We start from the raw sequence: 24,563 nt of genomic DNA on the forward strand, positions 1-24,563 counted from the left end.
TCCCATGGTCCTCCCTGTATGGCTGCTCTTCAGCTTGTGGTCCGCACCATCCTCTAGCTGTTTTCTGCTCTCCTCATTTCTCTGTTTCCTCATTTTCGCGGCCTGCACTGGAAATGAACCTTCTAACATTTACTTGTTATTGACTGCCTTCCTATATTTACATAATTCCCTTCATGGAGATTTTGATATCCTCAATAACAAGATAGTTAAAAATTGTATTTCTGTGGCTTAGAATACTTCTTACCACAGCTAGTTACGTTCATCTGGATATTTGATAAAGTTCTTGATTAGTTATCTAAAACAGTGGTTCTCAACCTGTGGGCCACAACTCCTCCAACAGATCTATTTCCAAAAGTGTTTACATTATGATTCATAACAGTAGGCTGGGCGGTGGTGGCACACGCCTTTAATCCCAGCACTTGGGAGGCAGAGGCAAGCGGATCTCTGAGTTCGAGCCCATCCTGGTCTACAGAGTGAGTTCCAGGACAGCCCGGGTTATACAAAGAAACCCTGTCTCGAAAAACAAAAATAAAAACAAATGATTCATAACAGTAGCAAAATTACAGTTATGAAGTAGCAATGAAAATAATGGTTGGGCTCACCCCAATATGAGAAACTATTAAAAGGTTGCAGCATTAGGAAAGTTGAGAACCACTGCTCTAAAACTAGTATTTTGAATAAAAACTGTATAGATAATACTCTGCATAGGCAGAATATTTGGGACAGATAAAAGGAATTAGCAGTTTTTATTAAGAATTCCAATGCTATCACCTACTGCCCAAAGTGCAGCATGGCTCTAAAAATCTAAAGGTTGTCTCTCTCCCCCAAAATACTCTTACACTAAAAACTGCATTTCTTCTCCTAGTGTGTGAGTGTGCATGCGTGCTGTCTGGGGTGGGAGGGAACATGAGCATGGGGGAGGGGTGGGACACTTAGCACTATACTATGTATCGGGGGAGGGGTGGACACTTAGTTAGCACTATACTATGTATCTTTTGTGTTTGGGATGTGTTCACATTATTCTGCAGTTACCACTCAGTAGCTCATATGACATATTTATTTTATAGTTTCACATATTTACAATTTTTATTATTCAGTAGCTTAAATGAGGCCTCTGTGAAGTTCTATTTTAAACATTTTTATAAAAAAAATCACAAATATGACCAGATTACTTGACCACACTTCCCTTTTCCTAAGTCCTCCCCTTAGGGATGTATATGACAGATACAAAATACAAAGAGATTTTACTAAGAACTCTAACGGTGCAACTACACCTAGCTTAAGACTATACTCCAACGAACAAAGTGAATCCTAAAGTAGAAACATTTGTTTTAGCGCCAGGCAATCAAGCTCCCAGAAACGGAATTATGAGCAGAACCATGATGATGAAAAGGAGCACCTGTGAGTGAAGGACGTGAACGGAAAGACCATCTAAAGTTCTGGCTTGTTGTAGAAAGGATAGGTAGGTAAAGCTGGGGGTTCGTTAAGAAAGGAAGGGAAAGCGCGGAAGAGAGCAGGAGTCTCTGAAGTAATTGAGGCTGAACTGGAACCTTGTATAGGCAATTCCCTATACAAGGAGCGAGAGGGAGGCACACATGAGCTCCTAGGGCAGGGTGACTCTGGCTGAACTCAGAAAAGACAGCTCACGTGGCTTGTCCAATGCATCTTTTCATCATTCAGAACAGTTGGGACTGTTCAAGGCCGGCCAGTGGTCTGCTGCTCACTCAGGGTGAGCCACTCAAAGTAGTCCATCAAGACAGGTTGAGGGAAGGTATCTATTTATGATAAGCTACTTGTATCTGGATAACAGGGCTCCTAATGTAATAGATAGCATTCTTGCCTGGTCACTGGAGCACAGGGATGGAAGCTCCTCCTGGATGGAGACAGGGCATTTGCCACTGGCAAAATGTTACCTACCCAGCAATTTGGTCAACAGGTCAACAGAGATGACAGGTTGACAGAGCACTCTCTGATCTGCTTGGTACCTAGCCAGTGTGTGAGTAAAGATGATGAGACAATAGACTTGACCCAGCAAGTCGTCATGGCAACATTATTATTCTGTATTAGGAATCCTAGAATACGTTTCAAAACTTCCTCCTGTTTTTCTAATGTGGGAAAGGGGCTTTTACATAGTTTAAGACTAAAGTGTATAAAAATAACATAATAAAATATGTGGAAAAGTGGCATAAAGCCCTGGACTCCAGAGGGTTTATGTTTTAGTTTATTGATCCACTAATTTTATTCGTTTAACATCTGATTTGTCAATAATAGGACTTGTTAGAATTTGGAGACAATTCTTCAGTGGTATTAACACTAAGAATACATCTGGTATTAAGTTGATGAGGTACGGTGACCACCAGTGAATTGGCACAAACCCACATTTCATGTTTCAAGGAAAAACAAAAATTAGAAAACCCTGCTCCCCAAATAGGCAAAGATCTTATAAAGACCACAGAGATTTAGTCAGTGGCACTATGAATTCTTTAGAAAATAAACCCCTTAATATATGTAATCATCTTCTTTCCACATTTTTATGGAGTGAATGCAGACCAGGAATCCAGAAAGCAAATAGCCCTGAGTAGGTTTGCAATCTTGGGTTCTGTAGGGGATATTCTGTCCAAATTTGAAGAAGAAAAAGGTTGCCTTATAACGACTCTATTACAGAATCTGGTCACATTAGGACTGTTACACAACTTAGAATAATTGTTACATTAGCCCATTTGTAGCTCTGCAAGCTGAAGTGCACATACATGTCCTAGTATTCCCTTAACCTCATTACGTTATTCTGTTGAAGACACACACATACAAGAGTTCAAAAATACATGTAGTATGCCCAGTAAAATACATTGGCCAACATAAAAATCAAAGGAAATAGTAGTTTGGAATATCGATCCACATTGCTGGGATTTTGAATTGTGAAATAATCAATGATTCTGCCGATCTTTTCTCGGAAGACAAACTTAAACTTGTCGCTGGCTTTCATTGTCAAGTCACTGTAGTTGACATTGTCCCCAGAAATTTCAATGTTGGCAAAGCTGATCTTCCGTTTAAAGCTGGAGATGGAGCTGTTGATAATGTTGGTGATGTTGACTTCTTCCGAGTCCTTCGCTGTCCCCTGGTACATAGAAAATAGTTCGGAAGACAGGACATAGTGAGGTGTGGTGAAGAACATTGTGTGGCGACAGTAGCACACCTGGCCTTAAATCTTAGTCACTCTGTTACTATTCATCAAAATCTTAGTTACCTAGATCCCTTTAAGGTGTGATTTCCTTGTCTGCAACATGCTAATGATACTAATTGTCCCTTTTTGAGAGTAAGGGAAGATTAAATGGCATCACACTGTGTAATGCACCTAGTAGGTATTTGGTAAAGTTCTAGTCTGGTCCAGAGAGAAGAGATCCTGAGGGATAATGTAAACCCACTGTGTCATGTGATCTTTGCTACACACAAAGAAACAGTGGTGTTCCCTGCAAATCAGGGGACTTTCCACTAGCCAACAAGGTGCAGATGGCAGAGAATTCGGGGTCTTGGCAGAGCTTCTTCACCACTTTGGTATCATTTTACTGAGTTTTGGGATACTCAGAAGTGAAGAATACAGCATGTAACCCACAGTGCATCTGTTGTTACATGCATAGGCATGAGGGGGCATACTAGTGTCTCCCATAGAAGATCTTGAGAAGTCTCCAACCCTCACTTGTCAATCTAGCAAGTCTGGAGTGGTAAGTGTTATTAGGGAAGCCTGTACGGAAGAAAACACGTGAAATCCGTATTCTGCACTGGCTGGTTCACATCCTCTTTGTCTTTGGTGCTTGTATTGGTCACAACAACCAAACACAGTGACAAAGCCATTGGTTCTTCTGGTTGCATCTTCACTATTAGATCCTTGTGGTCCTAGCTTAAGGTGACACTTTTCTGAATCAGATCCCTATTGTTTCTGTTTGTTTGTATGGGCTTCAGTAGGTTAATATCTATTAAACTTAGTCTCCAAATAACCCCAGGGCCTACTGGAGCTCTAAAGAGTAATAGCTAACGGGGTGTTCTCTGCTTACTGTGTGAAGAAAACAATACATCACACTGGAGCAAAGAGGTTTTGGGTTAGACTCCAACTCTATCCTCCACTCTTCTTGTCTCTGGGATTTTGTAATTCCTCCCATATATATTTTTTGATAACCTGCTACTTGTATAATTTAAGAATATAAGCCAGCATCACAAGAATTAAGTAGCAATGATATGTTAATCCAAAGTGTGTGAACATCTAGGCATGTCTACTTTGATATTGGGCTTTTTCTTAGATGTTTATTCTTATACTTCCAGGTTGCATATGAATAATAGTTTTCTGCTAAAAGATTAAAGTCTAATATCCTATTTTATTGGATAAAAAGAACCACCTATGGTCAAGAGGAACCATAACTTCCAAATGTGCCCGCCTTAGTGGGGATAAGAACCATTAGAACAAAGGGAACCAAATCCCGATCACCTCTCCAGAGCTGTCCATGTCCATCCAAGCGATGGAGCCGAGACAACGCCCTCAAAGTCCTTACCCTATCTTTGACTGCCATCTGCTGTAAGGAGCTGTAGTGAGCAACTGCATACTCCAGCAAGGCCCCAAACACGAAGCTGAAGCAGATCCCCAGGTACACATCAATGGCCTTGATGAAGCAGTTGGTGTTGGGTAGGGATGTGCGGGAGCCAATCATCAGCGTTGTCATGGATAACACCGTTGTCACTCCTGGGGACACAAGCAGAAGCTGTTCCACACTGGTGTTCTGTTGACATCCTCCCCCTCTCCCCCACCCGACTTCTATCATCTGGCTAGATGGCTCCACTCAGGAGCAAGATGGGGGTAGGACTCAGGAAAAGTATAGATCTCATTTTAAAGAGTCTGTGACCTTCTGGAATGGGGTCGATTTATTCATCTTCAACAGATACATAAGTGACATAGTTTTCTAAATATGTCATCTCCTATCTTCTCTTAGAGATGGATGACCAATCCGTAAAGTAACCAACAATGGTCTGTTTGCTCACAAGCTCATCTCTTCTGTCACTATAAAACACATTTAAAAAGACAATACTTCTGTTGCTACCTTTCTATCTCTGTATCCATTCTTCTCTCTGTGCAAAGGAATTTCTCAAGATACTAGCTCTTTTAATGGCCCCCAACCATCAATGAAAATATTGATAGAATTTCGAGAAGCACCTGATTCACCTAGGTCTTAGAAATTGCCTGCAGGGGCTGCTCACCAATGCAGGTTCTCGCAGGAACCGAATCGAGGGAGATCCAAAAGGAAACCCACGATAACACCACCAGGAAGGTGGAAGGGACATAGGTTTCCAGAATGAAATACAGGACGTTCCTCCGAAGCTCAAATTGCAGCACCAACCTCGTATAGTTTCCTGAGAGTGCAAACAAGAGATAAGAAATTGTGTCTGTTCACGCAGAATACCTGCCCTGTGAGAAGCATAATGAAATCACAATCACACTAAGTCTTCTGGTACCAAAATCTAGTCAACTATGAACTGCCATTCTGGTTACCACAAAGGACCTCAACGTTGCCTGGCATGAGAGTTACAGGGCTGCTGCTACCTAACTCCCACGCTCATGTCTTCTCCTTATGCTTTTCCTTAAGAAAGAATTCCTTCAGCACCATGAGCACTGATTTTCTTAACATCTAGCTCACTAGACTGAACCCCAGGGGGGCAAACCCTACCTTTCTTAGTCTTACATTCACAAGATAAGTTGATAATAAAGCCCTGGTTAATGAAGATTATTTAAGGCAGTCTGTTGTTTTCAAGATTACTGTAGAGTAGGCCTATTAAATATAATTGCCAGAGGGCAGTCTTGCCTGTTCTTGCTCAGGCACCATCTACTTTTTTGTTTGACACAGGATCCTGGCCTAGCCTGGAGCTGGCCAAGTAGGCTAGGTGGCTGGCCAGGGAGCTGGAGAGTCTTTGCCTTTCTGGAACTGGAGTTACAAGTCCTGTACCCAGGCTTTTCTCCCCACAGTGGGTTCCGGGGATTGAACTCAAGTCCTCATGCCTTAAGGTACGCGCATTACTGACTGAGTCATCCACCCAGCCCCTATACTTTAACTTTTGTTGATTTCGGAGGTATCACTGCAGGATCATACTTAGGAAATGACCAGTGTACACACGCTACATGTGGGGTATCAATAGAGAGCTGTATCTTCCCTTCCTGTCTTTTCTCTTGGCATGGTTTTGATTTTTAAGGTCATCTACACTCAACTAAAGTATATGATACGGTTTTAAACAATGTAAATATTGATGAAAGGAAACATTCCTAACTTGACCCGGAGGAATGGAGAAGAAAAATGCCGCTGTTTGTATATAAAATCTTGTCATTTAGAAAATACCCACTTAAAGCCAACAACTCCCAGAGATCCAGCTCTGTACATGATGAATAGGTGAAATCAATAATGTGGTGACCACATGATATTGCTACTTCGTTCTTCACCTGGGAAGACATTATTCAAGTGACCAGTGTTCTCATTAGAAACATGAGTGACTTTTATGCATGAGGGAGTGTTACATTTGGGCAGTCAGAAAATCCTGGAAGATAATCGGTGAAACATCAGTGCTGGCCCAGAGGTTTACTCTCCAGCAGACCGTGTCAACCCTGAGTGTGGTGTGCACAGAAGACAAGGTCCCATGCCCAGCTCCCTTTCCCTACTCCACACACTGCTAAAGAATGCTTGCCCTCCACAGGAAGAGAGGCAACCTTTCTTTAAGTATTTTATTTATTTAGTTAGTCATGGTGTTTTGCCTGCATGTGTGTCTGTGTGCAAGTATTAGGTGCCCTGGAACAGGAGTTACAGACAGTTGTCAGCCATGATATGGTTGCTGGGAATTGAACTCAGGACCTCTGGAAGATTGGTCAGTGCTCTTAACCTCTGAGCCATCTCTCCAGCCCCTTATCTAAGGACCTAAGGAGTATTTATTCTGTGTGATGGTCACAGAGTTACCTGTCTCCTGCTGGGATACGGTGACCAGGGTAAAATACTGTTGGATGGTGTACTGAGCAAGGCGCAGGTTTTCAAGTCCACGCACCGAGTCGTTCCCTCTCAGCCAGGAGAACTCCACATCATTGCCATCGTATCCCCCTGACAAACGAGAGGGAGCCCTGGTCAGTGCAAGGATGCTGCAGACTGAGCTGGTTTGGGAAATGCTACAGTGGAGACCAGCAAGACCCCTCTCCTGCTGGTATGAAGTCTAAAGGAGCATGTCATGCAAACGTTGGCAAGGATTCTCAAGCACTGCGGAATGAAATCCTTTGCTATGCCCCGTTTTCGTTGGCTGAGAAGTAGTTCTATTACACGAATTGTTCAAGCCTGGTGGGTGATAAAAGTGATTTCTTTCACTACCAAATGATACTGATGAAGTATATGATCCAAAGAGACCCATGCTAAACTCTGCCTTTCAGAGCAGTCTAAGTTTTGATAATGTTGTCTGGGACTTTGGAAATGGTCCCTTCATATTTCCCATTAGTGTAAATACAAAACTAAGACAGTCTATAAGCAGCTACTCTATATCTGTCAATATTTGCTTTTGATAAATGTTAGCTTTCTAATATGCGTTGATGGTACTAATAACAATTGCCTTTTGTGAGCCCTTACACAATACACAACACATCTCGCATGCTCTCACAGTCTTGTAAGATAGACATCTCTGTGTTTCCTCAGATTTAAGGTGGACTTTTGTTTTTACATGTCAGAAATTGTAATGGATCCTACTGTTGGTTTGTGTGTGTGAAGCAGAGCTTGCAATTTCTCCTAAAAATATGCTTATTCACTAAATATTGTACCTTAGACTTAAGGAATCGTTTGCCCATTATGTGTGGAAACTCTCAAGTTCTAAGGGGTTTCTTAATTCTCTCAGGATACAGACAAGTAAGAGACAAAACCCAGCACTGTGCCTCCCTTAGGAAAGCATAATCTCAAAGCCCATGGATGGTGGTATAATTATTTCAGTACCTATTACATAGCAAGCAATTTCTGGGTACCTTGCAACACTGTCCTCTCTACTCCCAGTTGAGGAGATGTGTACGTAGTTAATAAGCACAGAAAAGAGACCCAACATCATCAGCCACTGGGAAAATGCAGAGCAAAACCACAAAGTACCTCACACTCGTTAAGACAGCAATAATAAAGATAAAATGAGAAAACTGCTGAGGGTATGGATAAGCTCTCACACCTCGGGTAGGAGTGTAAGGGATACAACCACTTTTGGGAAACAAAGTGACTGCCTAAAAACCTAAATAATAAGGGTATCATTTGAATCAGAACACTATTCCTAGGTATTTGCTTAAGGGGAACAAAGTGCCAGTCACAGAAAGACTTGCACAGAAATGTCCATGGCAGCACTAGCTATAGTGGCCAGATGTGAGAATAACCCAAGAGCCCATCCACTGAAAACCTGGAAAGAAACAGCACTGAGCAATCAAAGGGAATGAAGTACTGGTAACAAGCCACTGCATTCTTTGGAAAACGCCAGATGCAAAAGGAAATGTATCTTATCAGCCTTACTTATATGAACTGTTCAGGAGAGCAAAATTCATAGCGACAGAATGTAAGTTAGTGGTACATGGAGGTGGTGGTAGGAAACTGGAGTGTTCACAGTGGGCACAACAATGCAAGCTAGCAATGGCTACACACACTGGTAATTTTACTGAAAACTTTGAATCACAAATAAATAAAAAATGGGTGCATTTATCTGGGTGGTGGTGGCGCACACCTTTACTCCCAGCACTCGAGAGGCAGAGGCAGGAGGATCTCTTGAGTTTGGGGCCAGCTTGGTCTATAGAGCAAGTTCTAGGACAGCCAAGGATGCACAACTCCCTGCCCCCCTCTCTCTCAAAAAAGGGGGTTATTTTATGGTGCATAAATTATAGACCAATAAACCTGATTAATAGAAGGTGACTGAACAAGCCCGGTCCTGTTACTCTTTCCATTCCAATGAGTAGGAAGCTGAGACTCAGAGGGGGGGTCATTAGCTAACGTCATACAGCTGGTGATGTTGCCCACCTGTGGCCATAAACACAAATGTCTCCTGTCATTGCTTCAAAGGTTACTGAGTTATGATGCTGGTGTTGGGACCAGTACTGTGCTGAGAAGCATCCGTATCGAGTCACTAACCAGTGGGCACTATCTTCGGATGCCTGAGCTCCATGAGGATTTCCAGGTAAAGCTGTGTGCTTTTTCCTTTGGGATCATCCAAAACTGAATGGAAGCTAGCCATTCAAAATTAGACTGGAATCTCAAAGGAATGAAGACAGCTCTATGAAGATGAAGAGTGCACGACTCTACCAGGGTACTTGGTTTCATCCTTAGGAGAGACTCACAGTTTCTATTTACTGCCATCTTTTGTCCCTGAGTGAATATGGGCAATTATATAGTGTGTGTGTGTGTGTGTGCATGTGTGTGTGTATTGCTGAGTTTTCTTTTTAATTCCTAAATGCCTGCTAATAAGCATTCGGTGGAAGCTTCCTCTGTTCCTTGGGGACAGTGTCTGTGCACTCGGAGTGCTGAAGTTTCCTGGAGAATCTTGCTCCTGGGATTTGGGATGAGCCCAGTCATGACACATGGAAGGCAATTATTTCTTCTGTGCTGCATGGGGATGGCTTTTCTTCTTGACAACCTCAAGTTGTCTTCTGCCACCAAACGGCTGCATTGCTTCAAGAAGGGATTGCATGCACTGAATCAATAGAATAATTAATCTGCCTAAGTCTTTAATTAAATGTATACTTCTGAAAAATGGCTTCTTCTCAAATGGTTCTTCTCTCCTGGAGTTGCCCACTTGTGCCCTTACATAGAGTACCCAGTGGTCCCCAAGGCTTGCCTGTAGTTGTTTTCCACTTTGATGCCTTAATGAATCATATCGGTGGCATTACTTCCGTAACACACGTGGCCAACCCTGGTGGCTATTCAGAGAAACTTACTAAGGAGCAAGGGAGATTGTTTTACCAACCCCAAGGAACTGATTTGACCTACACCCATTTAGCATGAACCTCCATTTTCCATTCTAGGAAATTCCCTGGTTATAATTTAGATGCCCATTTACTCTCAGTGCTTTATGAAGCTTTATAAACACCAAGTACGTTCTTTTAATACTGGAGGTGGCTGCATTATCAATGTCAGTGATTGCTTTGAGTATTTGGCCTTTTTTGCCCTAGTGCTGGGGACTGAGCCAGGGCCTTTCCCATGCTAGGCAGGCATCCCTCTCACCCCACCCCTGCCACGTCCCAACTCCTCTTTGTACTCCTTACTAACCTTTGTTTTTCCTTTGTCCCTGTGGTATTGTGCCCTGCTTTTTGTCCTCTCAGCTAGCTGGAACTGATTTCAGGTGGCACGTCCCTCTGGGCATCTCTGACCCTCCCAGGATCCCATGGCACCATTACCTTTTCCAGTTATCACTCAGTCTTTCAGAATTATTTTAAGTCCTGTAAGGAGGTGGACTTCTTCAAGATGGGTGAATCATTTTATCTTTGAATTGTAAACATTCGCCACGGTGTTTAACACAGAACAGGCGTGCAGTTGTTGAATGGACAAACTAACAGGAGATAGGCAGATGGGACTCAACCAGCCATCCAGATTAGCTGGAGACTTTAGTGGGAAAATATGTAGAACTGAAGTATTAGACTGAGTCAAAATATTTTCCTTAAGACACAGAGGAAAAGAAAACACTGGCCTTGGTCCTAAGAAACCAAAAGGAGGAAACTCAGGTCTGCTGTCTGATAGTCACGTTGTAGTTCGGCTTACTATTTGGCAGGATTTGGGGATCCCAAACAAGCATCACATGTCTCTCAGTCTGGGAAATATGGTGATTATCAATGGGTACTAGAAAAACCTAGAGAGCCCACACAATTCCTTAAAACCACATAATGGTATACTCTGGGAAAATGTATTTCCCAGATCACAAACAAGCCACTGTAGCAAAATCCTTATAGGCTTTGCTGGCCAGCAGAAGAGTCCTTGGGATTGTCCCCCACACCCCCAACTGGGCTCCAGCCCCAGTGTTTCTGCTTCTTGGGTCCTTTAGAAGAATGATCAATTGCGATGAGTCTTAATTTCTGTAATCATAAGGTAGGAAAACAAACACTTGCAGGTTTGTTGGAAACTATCTATGGCAGAGCCTGGGGCATGGACACAATGCTATTTATTAGGAAATGAGCTCTATTATTAATTATTATTTTCATGGTTGTAAATGGAAAAGTGGTCTGGTCAAGGTGACCAGGGCAAAGGCAGGTAGAGATTATCCCATTGGCTGTCCCTCTTACAGTCATTTTCCAACTAGCTTCCCTCCTTCCTCTGCAGTTAGTTGCATAGCAAGGTGTATCTGGAGGCCAAGGTGAATTTCCATTAGGAAAAGGAAAAGAAACCTTTTGAGGCCTCTGGCAGCCTGAGGGTAACTTGAGGCATATTTAGTAACAAATGGAAAGGGGGTTGGTGATGCCCAGGACTTCTGCATCAGCTTCTAGAGGGACCTAGGGTTGATTTGGTTTTCGTAGAGCAAAAGTAGGTTTGTGGACAAAGGTCAGAACCATAGAATGATTCACCAAGAACCCACCTGGAATCACAGACCCTCTGAGCATAAGTAGCCTGAGAGATGGCATAACTAAAATACTATAAAATCTAAATATCTAGCTTAGATCTGTTTTCATCAAGATGTTTTCTATAAAATAGAAATACTCATAAAGCAAATTTCTATGGTTATGGAAGTCTGGGAGAGGATACGCTCCTTGGAATTTGACGGGGAATTAGCTCTTGGAAGCTCCTAAAAGTTTTGCAGCGGTGAAGAATGTTATTATTTTAGGCTTTGTGGACCATGCAGTGCAGTCTCTATCCCAAATGCTCAGTTCTGTTTTAACAGTGTGACATCAAGCAGCCACAGGCAATCGAGTGGGCATCTTTATAATGCAACAGCATTTCCAGCAATGGGTGATGGGCTGGATTTAGTGGATGAACTCAGTTTGCTGACTATGACCTACACGATCTGCTATGTCAAAGCATCTTCTTCCCTCATCTCTCTACTCATGGCTGGAGATATTTGGTACTAATGCACAGAAGTCCTCCCTCAAAGATACAATGTTGCAGTTTGCCTTTGAGTGGAATCTGACTCTCTGGAAGTATAGACTGAACAGTTCACTCTATTTTGGATCAACGTGAACATAGACAGTTCATAGACATGGGGTACTCTGCAAAAAAAGATGGAAGTCACCCAGGAAAGTCACCTGGGGCTTTCTTCAGGAGGTATACTCACAGCTTTCTAGCTGCAATTTGCAGGTCTGTGTGTCCATAGGGTATTTAGACAGATCCATGTTACATGTAACTGTTGTTGTGATTCTAAAACAAACAAACAAACAAACAAACAAATAAGCGGGCTCAGAAAGAGTGCCGTCAGGAGATGTAAGTTGACATGTCTTCCAGAGGGCTGCCCCAAGACAACTTTTTCTCAGACTCCTACGGGGACATGTGGCTTGGAGCCTGCATCCAAACATTCCTGAGGTTTTCTGTGCTCAGCAACACTCATCAGACTCTGCTAAAGCTAGCTCTAGACTGGAAGAACTTGGAATGCTGGCAGTTCAGAGGCAAAGCATTCATAACATGACAGAACAGACTCATGCTCCAGTGTGTTGAAGACATTTAAAAATATATTTTTAGCTTTAGTCAATTTATCCTATGAGTATAAGGACATTGGGTCCTCTGGAACTGGAGCTAGGAATGACTGTGAGTCACTGTATGGGTGTTGGGACTCAAATCCAGGTCCTCTGGCAGAGCAACAAATGCTCTTAAGGTCTGAGCCATCTCTCCAGCTTCTGGGGATGCTTTTTAAAATTCAAATTAAGTTTTCTTTCATATAATGTATTTTGATTACATTCTTTCCTTTTCTCCTCACTTCCTACTTACCCAATCTCACATTCTCCTCTCTCTCTCTCTCTCTCTCTCTCTCTCTCTCTCTCTCTCTCTCTCCCTCCCTCCCTCCCTCCCTCCCTCTCTCCCTCTCTCTCTCTCTCTCTCTCTCTCTCAAAAAATAAAAAACTCTAACAAGCAAACACATAAAATCAAACCAAAATGACAACAGAAAAGCACACTGGTAAAAACCAAACCAAACAAACTGCATGGCACGTGTTTTGCATGGAATGATTACTCCTGAGAGCATGAAGCCTACTCGGAGGTATGGTTAACATATCCAGTGTCACTGCACTCTCCCAGCAGCTGTCAATTACAAATAGCTTCCTGGTTAGGGCGAGGACTTGGTGTCTACTTCCTCTTCCTGGGGAAGCTTTTGAGCTTAGGTTTACAGTGCAACCTTCATTATAACCCCTTGTGGGGCTGGAGCAGAGATCACTGGATTTGCTTACACTCACAAGGCTTTGAGTGATAGAGCTGGGACAGGAGTCCTGATCTCCTGGCTTCTTGATGGCATCAAGATATAGAGATCTCAGAGGACACATGGTACTACAGCTCACAGCTCCTGGGCTCACCTACGTGTGCTCAACTAAAACAGTCCTCACAGTAGGGATTTTAAAAGGCAGGCTGTTATCTTCCTCTTTAACAATCTCACATTTTTACTAGGTCCCAGATTTATTAAGTACAGTGCTGGGTACTCTACAGCAGATGTGTTCATGGCACAGTAGTCAACCTTGTTGGTGCTCTCCATCCCCTTAAGGGAGGCAGAGAAAAACTCTAAGCCAGTTTCAGTGCCCAGGACACTCCATGCGTTAGCCTTTTGAATAGTTCTCTATAAGAACTGCTATTGCTTTTGTTTAGTTGTTAAGGAACTTGAAGCTCAGAGGGTCTAGTAGCTTGCCTAAGTTCACAGAGCTGTTTAAGAGAAGAGTAACATGGCAAGTTCCTCATCAACTACGATTCATTGGTAATTGTGCTATATGCTGTAGCATAGTGGGTGAACACCCCCAGGTACACAAGTGTACATGCACACGCTTAGCTTAGTGTGCAAACAGGCTCCCGTGGAAGCTTAGGACAAAAATGGAGATGGGAAATCAAAGGAGAATTAGGTTTCTTGAAATTTGAGTTGGGGTTTGGGCTAGTCTCTTTAAAACTCAAGAGTTGCTGAGGTATACCCAGAAATGCTATTCATCTGTTAGCCTAGTCCCTGGTTTATAACTTCACATCCTTCTTGTGATTAAAGGTCAGTTCACTCATATTTACTACCTGATCTGCTCCCCAAGGACTCAGAAAGTCCAAGTGTGCTCAGTCCTTGCACAGGATAAGTCATTTGTGTAGGCTGTCCTACACAGCACCCAGGGAGCCTCTTTCCTGTTCCAAGCATTGAGGGGAACCCATGAGATGGAAGGAATGTTAGGTCTTGGCAATTTAGAGAGGTGGCCTGCAGCTGCAAGCAGGTAGAGTCTTTGGGATTCACACCTTGCTTCTTTGTACAAACATGTCTTAGACACGCAGAGATGTTATGTAGAGATACCCTACTCTACTGAGCCCCGAGGAAGAGAAATTCCTAACATAGACTTCTCGGCTTGCTCATGTCTCTTCCTTGTCTTCCTTCCCTCCTCCTCTTCTCCTATCCCCTCCTCGTGTGTGTGTGTGTGTGTGTGTGTGTGTGTGTGTGTGTATGCATGTTGAATGTTCTTGCCCATGTGGATTTCTGGTGTTGGGATGTCTTCCTTACCTCCTTCTCTTCTACTCTTCCTGTCCCCTCCTCCTCTGTGTCTGTGCGTGTCTGTGTGTGTCTGTGTTTGTGTCTGTGTGTGTCTGTGTGTGTCTGTGTGTGTCTGTGTTTGTGTCTGTGTGTGTCTATGTCTGTGTGTGTGTCTGTGTGTGCATGTTGGGTGTTCTTGCTCATGTAGGTTACTAGTGTTGGGATGTCTTCCTTGATTAATCTTTACCATATTTATTTGTGTATATGCATGTGTTTGCTTCTGTGTATGTCTATCTCTGTGGATGCATATGTATGAGGGTATATAGGCACCTGTGTGTGTGTGTGTGCGCACACACACACATGGATGCCAGAGGTTGAGTATCTTTCTCCATCATTCTCTACCTTCTATACTGAGGCAGGCTGTCTTAGTGAACCTGGATCTCACAGATTTAGGTAGTTTAGCCAGACATATTTTCTCTAGAAATCTCTTCTCTATCTTCCAAAGGCCAAGTGTACAGGGGCTGCCATGCCCACCCTGCATTTAAGTGAGTGGTAAGGCTTAGAACTCTAATCCTCATGCCTGGCCAGCAAGCATTTTATTCAGGAAGCCATCTGGACCACACCCTATTTTTCTTTTCTTTCAAGAATAGGTCTTTCATTGAACCAGGAGCTTGCTGCTTAGGGCAAATAAGCCCTAAGATCTTTCTGCCTGCCTCTGCCCCGCAGTGCTGGGCTTTTATATGGGTTTTTGAACTCAGATCCTCATTCTAGCTTTCTAACCCCCTTTCTTCTTTTTCAGCTAACTTTCCTCACTCTTAATGCTCAGTTCATAACCCAATGAAAGCATATTTTAACATTATCTCTAACCATTAACCTGCAACCCACAACCCATCTTGGGTCCTGGTACCTGATACTTCCTTTGTTTACAAGCCTGTACTCTCAGGGGCTGGGCTTGTCTTAGTTCTTCCTGGATCTTCTGCTTATGGCCTGGCACCTAGCAACTTCTCATAAGATGCATCTGTAGCCAGGCTGTACCAAGGGAAGCCCTTCTGAATGGCACTGGGGTATAAAACAGAGGAATTTATGAGGAACGGGGACTCGCTGGCCACTCTGGTACTGGTCACAAATACCCAGGACATACGTGTCTTTTACGTGCGTCTTTTTCCTCCAATCCTAGATGCCTGCTCACCTGAGTGCATACAGGACTGTGCCGTTGGAGAAGAGGCGGATAAGCCTATTTCCCACCGTGACTTCATGGAGGAAGGACTTCTTAGACTCCACAATGTAAGTGTCTGGCACCCAGAGGAACTCCACTAGGCGGGCATCTAGAGTAAAGCTCTTGTTGCCTTCGAACACCAGCCGTGGGTCCGTCCAGCGCTGCCGGAGGTATATAGTGGCTGTGTAGTCCTGGGGGGGGGAGCCGGAAATGCAAGTGATAGGCATGATTAGGGAGACCCCCAAAAACAGAAGGAAAGAGGTCAAGTTCTACTCTCCTTCCTCCCTTTACATATAAACTCTTTCTATGTATGCATATATTATTCTTGATGAATTAAGTTACTCGTGGGATAGTTATTGGCACCAATGAAAGAACGAAGTGCATTATTTATTCTAGATAATAATTCCTACTGTCAGGGCCCATTTTCAGAGTCTTGTTCTTCTATTGTATGACATAAAAGCTCACACTACCTAAGAACACAGTCATCACTAAACTGATGAAGGTTTTGATGGCCTGGGTTGCAAACTGCCTTCCTCCTGGTTTCATCTTTCCCATGTCCTTCCTCTCTGGTTGGTCATTAGATTGTTAGTTTTATCAGCTGTCTCTTGACTGAAAGACCATGTGGACTCCAGACCTCTGGGCCACGTTTTTTATTCTTTTTCTCCATTTTTATTCCTTAGTCAATCCCCCACTTCCTTTTCTACTTTCTCTCTTCCTGGCCTTTGAGTCTGTTCCCTTCCTGACACTCAGAAAACCTATTGTATAAATGTCTACTGTCTCCTCTTACAAGACAGAACTCTGGCATTTGCCACTGTTTGTGAGTCACTTGAAAGGACATCTCCATTGAAAGCAAGGAGGGGGAGGGGGAGGGGGATTAGGGGTGGGGGTGGGGATGGGGGAGGGCAGGGGTTACCATGTTACTCTCTGAAATGCTAGAGATGCTGGCGATGTCCAGAGTCAGCGCTATCCGAACTGGGTCACCTGAGAAGGAAGGAAAAAGCAGAAAGACTTACATAGAAACACAAACTCAAGCTCTCCTCCTTCCAACCACGCATTGCATTCCCCCGCCCCATTTCCGACTCTGCAGCTGGTGTATTTACATTAGTGGGTTGGAAACAAAACTATAGAAATTATAAAAGCAATACCCACATATTAGAAATATTTAAATAATCTGAACTATAAGAATAAGAAAATTAATTTTATCTTCCCAGGAGCAACCACTTGGTATGAAAAATATAAAGAGTTACACGGGGACATCTTGATTCATAAGGGAGGTCACACTATTATTAATTAATGGGTATTTTAAAAAAACATTTTAAGATTAATTTACTTATTTCAGAGAGAAAGAGAGAGAGCTGGGGAGTGCCACACACTCTGGGAGTTGGTTCTCATCTCTACTTTGCTTTAAGGCAGGGTCTCTCTCATTATTGGTGCTACACAGTAAGCCCAAGGCTGCCTGGGCAGAGGGCTCTGAAAGGTCTTCTACCTTCCGCCTCGCCATAGGGGTGCCAGGATTCCAGATGTGTGTTACTGTGTCCAGCGTTTACACTGATTCAGGAAACAGAACTCAGGCTGTGGGGCAAGCACTTTCACCCCTGAGCCTTCTCCCTGGTCCATTCATGTCTATTTTAAGGAGGTTAGTGGTAAGGTCCTTATGTATAAGATTTTTCCTGTAGTGCCCGTGGGGGCTAACTGTGTAGAGTGGGTCAGAGATTTAGTCACGTGATTGTTCACAAATGACTTCCCTTTCCCTTCATGAAGGGGACTTGCCATAAGATGGCGTGGAAGACTGATCAGAGCTGAGCTCCTGCTGGCCCCAGACGCTTTCTTCTTTTACTCTCAGGAGCCCTAAGTTTCAGCATGCCAGAACCATGTCACCAAGGCTGGTCTTAGGCACAGTCTTTAGTAAGCCCCAGTCCTGGGGTTTAGGGAGATTGAAAGACTCCACTGAGGACCATTTTTATTTCTGAAGACTAGAGCACAGGGGCCGTTATTCTCAGCAGCCAAACGAGGCCAGGCCAAGCCAACTCCTCCTCATTCCACTAGAGATGTGGACGAAGGGCCCAGGAGTGTGAACCGTGTGAATTTAGACCTCCGCTCTGAAATCTCCTAGCTCTGCCATCTGGGGTAAGTTACTGAAACTTCTAGAACTGTGTTTTTCCCACCTGTAAGAGGTCAGTGACATCAGCGGAGTGTCAGTACTTTAGCCAGTGACAGTATGTGGGAATGCACGCAAAGGGCCTGCCCGTTCACTCCAGGAGTCTCAGAAATGACCCCCTGCACATGGCCTCCGACATCATACCTGTCGCGCTTTGACACCTGCCCCATCAGTACAGTCCTCCGGACTTTTTTATTCTCTTCTGTAATCCCAGCTAAGGTGATCCCAGCTCACCAGGTTAATGGATAAAGCTGCTCTCACTTGCAATCAATAGCTGAGAGAGCCCCAGGGAACTGTGGCAACGAACCAGGAAGAGAAGAGATGGGATTCTAAAGGAACTAGGAAAAAAATAATCTAATCATCTAACTGGTCAGAATTAGTCAAAGCAACCCAATGATTAAAGGATTAGTAATCCAGGAAAACCAAGCTGTAGACTGTAGGCAGGAATTCGGAAATGGAGAACCAAAGCCGTTGAAAGAGAAGTGTTCGTGGTTAATGGGGAAGGGTAAAATCTTTGAGGGCAGAGGGAAAGGGTGTGCTACTGGGTGGCTTTCGAAGATCCAAGTCAGAGAGAGAGAGAGAGAGAGAGAGAGAGAGAGAGAGAGAGAGAGAGAGGCAGGCATATATTGCTACGGTGTGACCCTAAGTGCATTGTTAAACCTCTCTGTGCCATTTTCTTGTGTGCTAAGTGATCTGTAACTTGATGTTCTGATTCCCAATGTTTGTCCCCTCCTAAATTCATGTGGAAATTTAACTGATGTAAGTGTAGTAAAGAGGCGGGAGCTTTAAGGAGTGATTGGGCTACAAGGGCTCCAGCCTCACAGTTGGGATTGGTGGTATGAAGGAAGAGTAAATTCAACACTTCCTTGCCTTCCTCAGCACTCACAGCTTCTACCACAGGATGACAGGGCAACAGGGCCACTGCTGAATGCCTGCATTTAAATACTGAACAAGCTCATGCATTGGGGTTTGTTATAAATTACCCAGGTCCAGGCATTATGCTATAGCTGTACAAAACAGGCGAAGTGCCTGCCATAGAACGGGAGACCATGAACATCACTGGGTCCTGTCAGTCTCCCTCTCTGAAGACTGCACAGTTGAAAGGACAAAGAATTCTAGTCCCATGGTGTTTTGGGCTTAGTTTCCCCCAATTGTCTAGCCCAGGCCCGGTCACACTTGGCTGTCTTATGAACCAGCTTGCTTTCGTCCCCTGAAACCATACGGATAAGCAGTGCCACCAGAGGGCACCTTTCTCCTAGGAAAATGGTAAAAGCCAACACCTGGACAGTGTGTGTGAGTGCCCACTTGAAAACCATTGCTTTACACTAGAAAATACTATGGAGGTTTTGTTTTTCAAGGACCTCGGTGGCCAAAAGACTGGGTGCCCAAATACTACAGGAAGTAAGGGGACATCCATGGGCTTATGGGGTGCCCGGCAAGACAGGCTTCATTAGGAGATAGAATACACAGTGTCACCTGGCATGGTGTTGTGCTTTCTCTCCTTTTAAGTGAGGTGCCTCTGCCCATTCATCTCAGGTAGAACTGGGCCTCGCATTCCCTTTAGCCCACCCTAGAAGCCTCACTCTCAGAACAACCTCCTTGTCCAACATCCCTTCCCCTGGTTGGCCTGCTGTCATGCAAACACGAAGAGTAATGTACTGACTTAGTTATTTGAGATCTAGGAGGCAAGAGAAATTGATCTAGGCAAGCTCTTTAGACGCGTGTGCTTGTTGCAAGTATGTAGTAAGGCCTGAGAACCCAGGTGTGTGGTGACTTCCTAGGTCCTTGACATAAAGGACTTAGATCCTATCTGTGGGACCAGATGTTGTCCAGATCTATAGCTGAGCAGGTGAGGGTACCTGAGGGTTCTGGTATCTGCACTGAAGAATCTGCCAGCAACTGTGCTGTAAGGCTGGGCAGGCAATTGGTAGCATGGACCTCAGCCATCCAGAAACCTACGCATGGTAGCATATTAAGGCAGGGGTGATCCAGAATGCCCAGAGGCAGAGTCCTCTGCTGGACAGTGTTGCTTAGGAATGCCTTAGTGGCCTCCTAAACACATTCCCATCATCACGCCTATCCAGGACCGACCGATCTCTCTCTCTCTCTCTCTCTCTCTCTCTCTCTCTCTCTCTCTCTCTCTCTCTCTCTCTCTCTCTCTCCCCTCCCCCTCCCCCTCTCCCTCTCCCTTCTCTTCCCCCTCTCTCTCCTCACCTTGTGGCCCGAGAACACTTCCACCTTCTCTCTCTACCCTTACTCTTTACAGACCAACAAATACCTTGATGAGATGATACCCTACTGTCATCTGACCACCAGTGGACTTGGATGCACATGCTGTCCTAGATTTGACCAGAGACTGTCACCATCAGAAGAGAGAAGCAGGGAGGCAGGGACATAAAACTAGGTACAGTATACCAGGGAAATGATTTGATGCAGGGGTGCACTCAAAACAAGGAAGTGGGCTGTGGAGGAATCAGGGAGAATCTTTCAGAGGAGGGTAGCCTTGTCTCTAAGACAAGATGGAAAACTGTCATGTTTCTAGGGAGGCAAGTTGGAAGAATTACTCAAGGCAGATAAGCAGCCTCAGCAAAGGCACAGAAGCCAGGAGGGTAAGGATGCTGCTGGGTGTTTTAGGGCCATATTGTAGAATATTGTGGAATGACAGGCAGACAGAGGCAAGGCTGACCAGTGCTTGGAATGCCTGGGCTTCAGGCTAGGCTGCTGGGACAGGTGCTTAGATTCCTAGCAGGCAAATGACCCAGGAGGCGATCCAGGTGGAAATAAGGGGAGGCCATTTTAGGTGGCAGTCTACAGGCAGGAAGGCCCGGTGGAGTAATGCTAGTGGCCCATGGTGAGTTCCTGGAACCATGACCATGGAAGTAGGGGAGAAGGAAGACAGTGGCACAGGTTGCCAGAGGCTCCTGCACCCACCCCAGTGGGGGAGACCACACCTCCATCTTGCAAGTGGAGGGGCAGAGTGCTTTTTGTAAAGGTAGCATGAAAAACCACAGGCAAATGTTCTCATTCGTCCTTCTCAATTCCTAAAACAGCTGCCGATCAGAGTGGAGTCAGCAAAGCCCCCTGAAGCCCTCTGCTGCATGTTCTCACTATTCCTGTCCTTTTGAACTGACATCCTGGTCACAGAGGATAACCTACCACCAAAATTGGGCCTGAGAAATTTGTTATATCCTGCAGTGAGGTTCTCAAAGCCAGGCAAGGAAAGTTTGTCGCTTCTGCTGACCTCCACATTGAACTGGTTCCCCTGGATGCACGTCCTGGAAAAGAGAATGGCTTTTGATGCCTATGTTGTTCAAATATTAAACATACATAGACATGAGCTAAACTGATTCTCCCTCATGTGTGAGTGCATGGGCACACATGCGTGTATAAGTGTGTGTGTATGCATGTGTGCTTGTGTGTGTATGTTACCACATAGTAACGTTCCTAAGTAGAAATCTCACGTTTTCTAGTTAGTGAGTTAGTTCCATTTTTTTTACTCACTTGCTATAGTGAAAACTGTCGTGATAATTGGCAAACCCTCCAAGTATTTGTTTTGATTAATTGATTGATTGTGTGTGTATGTGTGTGCACGCGTGTGCACAGGCACATGTACCTGAACATGCACGTTATATGTCTTTCTCTATTTCTCTCTACACATTTCTTTGAAGCAGGGCCTCTCTCTGAATCTGGGGCTCAAATTTTCTTGGCCAGGCTGGAAGACAGAAATCACCAGAGATCCTCTTACCTTTTGCTGACTAGGCAGCCCCAAAACTTACTGGCATTTGTGGGGTGCCAGGCTTGTTACATGGGCACCAGAATCTTGACTCTAGTCCTCTTGATTACACAGTAAGCACCCTTAACCACTGGGCCACCTCCCCTACTTCTTTTCACCAAGGGTCTTATAAAAAAACACAAGTTTATCTACCTGTGACCATTTTAGGAACTTGTTCTCTAAAATAGAATGAACCATAGAAATTTTGCTGTTCTGGTATTTCAGGGAAATGAAGGGACTGGGGTTTTGGCTTGTCTTAAGTTAAGTAAGAAATGCTTGCAAGCTTTTCTGTCACATGGCCATTCCAGGGCAGTTCACTCTGGGCCCTTCTGAGGTGGCGCCACTCACCTTTGAGTAAGGAGACTCAGACACAAGAAAGCCAAATAGAGGCTGTAGCTCATGTTGAAAGAGCTGATTCACACACAAAGAGGTTGAAGGAGGAATCACCTAGGGAGACAAAAATGGAGCAAGGTGAGGGGGACAGTCTAGAGGCTCACCCACCTCCAGCCCCACTGCCTCCATGGGTCACCAGGCACAGAATTTTCCCAACATGCATTGGGAGCAGCCTCTTTGCAATCTTTTAGTTTAGCACCTGCCCGCTGTGTGCCATCCAGGCACACCGTCATTTGGGAGGCTAATACTTTTACTCATGCTGATGTAGGTGGAGTTTATACAATGGTTCATCAGAACTAGCATCTATAGTCAATCCATGGGATCCCCACACTGTTCTTCCTATGTCTTTGTTTTAATGCCTCCAGCTCTACATTCACGCTGACCAAACTGGACATTGTTCTATTTAGTCCAGCATCCAGGCCTTCCAGGCAGGTTGGATTCTTACCTAACCTTCCCCATACATAGTGGGCAGGTTCATCCCTGCCTTATATGGAGGAAACAGGTTCAAGGAAAGCCCATTCAACCCATGAATGCTAGAGGTGAGTTTGAATCTGGAACTGGCTGCCTCGTCTGTTTCCTCCAGGACCAGCAATAGCCTATGCTATCGTGCCCTGAAGATCCTCAGCATCCTCGTAATCTCCTATACCTGACCGATGGAGCACTGACACTGTTCAACCTTGTGCGCCAGTGTGCACACGAGGACCGGTGAACAACATGCTCCAGAAGAGTGGCTCCCTCGAGTGTTGGATCTACAGTCAGACATCCCTCAGAGAGCAGGAGCAGCTAACAGAGCAGTCTTGGGCCTGCTATGCTGGTGACATGGCAGGGTGGTGGCCTCAAGTTCAGGCCCCTTCCCAGGTATTCCACGCTTCCCTGTGCTAACCCTGGTGAGTCTTTCTGCCCTCTAGAATCTAAGAGATTTAGAGTTTTGGGTTATACTGAGCCACTTATTTATTAAATGACATTCTGTTGACAAAACCAATACCTGCTCATTATAGAAGAAACATGAACAGAATTTCATTAAGACAGAAGTGTATATTGCAGTGTATGCCAGGGCAGATGTATTGTTTTATAAGATTTATTTTTATTTTATGTGTATGGGTTGTTTTGCTGGCATGTGTGTCTAGGCACCATATGCATGCAGTGCCCATGGAGGCCAGAAGAGGGCAGAGAATTGTCTTAGAACTGGAGTTACAGATGGTTGTTAGCTGTATGTGGGTACTGGGATTTGAACCCGGATCCTCTGGAAGGGCAGTCAGTGCTCTTAACCACTGAGCCATTGCTCCAGCACCAGTGCATGCTTAAAGATGGGAGCAAACATGTCCTATGGTGTAGGATGCTGAGAGTTGTACACGTGTAGGGAGCTCAATCTTAGTATATTCCTGAAACTGTTAAAAAAAAAAATGAAGTTGATTTAAAAAGACCTGTCTCAAAAAAACAAAGGAAATGCTTAGTCCCTCTGTCATTTCTCATACCTCAGATGTTGTCGTTGTTAACAATGGTTCTCATCCCAACATACGCCTGTATTTACAAACACACACGCTTCTGCATAAAGAATTAAAAAGGGATTCTGGGGTGCTTTTGCCTTTTGTTATTGCTGTATATTTATCAATATACACATTTATGCATAAAAATTAAAAAGGAAAGGTGTTACTTTTGTCCTTTGTTGTTCCTTTTCCCGACATGGGTGGGGCAGCTGCTGTTTACTTAATATTCCATATTCTCTTCCTAAAGCTCAGCCCCTCCGCAGTCTTCACAGACCTTTGGCCTAACTAAGATGATTCACATTTACAAAGGCCAGATCTGAGGCTGTGAGAGGAAGTGATGTCCCCAGGGTTGCACAGCAGGTAAGGGGCAGATGGAAGTAGCTGATGCAAGTCTTTCCTTTAGCCACAGCAACCAGGGACGAGCTCTGGTCTATGGCAGCTGCAGCTTCTCATGTAAGCGTCTGTACATCTGCATCCCTGGTCCTTAAGGCAGCCAGGTCACTCACACCATGAACGTGCAAACGCTTGCCTGCCACTTGTCCTACTTATAGATTACTGATTATTTTCAGTTTACTTTTATAAAGTCAACGCTGACCATCTGGGCATGCAAATTCTATATACTCTGTCCTGCTCCTTTTCACAGTGGAAAAGTGGTGGCTAGGGGTAGGGGCTGCAAAGACTGGTAAAGAAATGGTGGCTTGCTCATGGCCACTGGAAGCCACTCATCAAAAAGATCAGCTGTAAAACCAGCATTTATCCTTCCTTCCTTCCTTCCTTCCTTCCTTCCTTCCTTCCTTCCTTCCTTCCTTCCTTCCTTCCTCCCTTCCTCCCTCCCTCCCTCCCTCCCTCCCTCCCTCCCTCTTTCTTTCTTTCTTTCTTTCTTTCTTTCTTTCTTTCTTTCTTTCT

The 24,563-nt window shown here is 44.4% G+C and overlaps 1 protein-coding gene across 2 annotated transcripts in view; it reads right to left on the reverse strand.

The window, feature by feature from the left end:
* Positions 1 to 1,039: 1,039 nt before the first annotated feature.
* The window catches only part of Gabrp (gamma-aminobutyric acid type A receptor pi subunit), a 25,948-nt gene continuing 2,424 nt past the window's right edge, over positions 1,040 to 24,563 (reverse strand). The window contains exons 2-10 of one of the 2 annotated variants that reach the window (XM_028756520.1): positions 22,126 to 22,224; positions 21,162 to 21,280; positions 16,761 to 16,828; positions 15,821 to 16,038; positions 12,274 to 12,356; positions 6,981 to 7,118; positions 5,242 to 5,394; positions 4,542 to 4,729; positions 1,040 to 3,115 (exon numbers count right to left, since the gene is read on the reverse strand). In XM_028756520.1, the coding sequence (XP_028612353.1) occupies positions 2,813 to 3,115; positions 4,542 to 4,729; positions 5,242 to 5,394; positions 6,981 to 7,118; positions 12,274 to 12,356; positions 15,821 to 16,038; positions 16,761 to 16,828; positions 21,162 to 21,280; positions 22,126 to 22,178 (1,323 nt within the window). In that variant the 5' untranslated portion in view covers positions 22,179 to 22,224 and the 3' untranslated portion in view covers positions 1,040 to 2,812. Of the gene's footprint in view, positions 3,116 to 4,541; positions 4,730 to 5,241; positions 5,395 to 6,980; positions 7,119 to 12,273; positions 12,357 to 15,820; positions 16,039 to 16,760; positions 16,829 to 21,161; positions 21,281 to 22,125; positions 22,225 to 24,563 lie in introns of those variants that run through there. The other variant, XM_028756521.1, reaches the window with a different exon arrangement.

The sequence above is a fragment of the Grammomys surdaster genome, unplaced genomic scaffold (genome assembly GCF_004785775.1).
Source record: "Grammomys surdaster isolate TR1022 unplaced genomic scaffold, NIH_TR_1.0 126121, whole genome shotgun sequence".
Lineage (NCBI taxonomy): Eukaryota > Metazoa > Chordata > Mammalia > Rodentia > Muridae > Grammomys > Grammomys surdaster.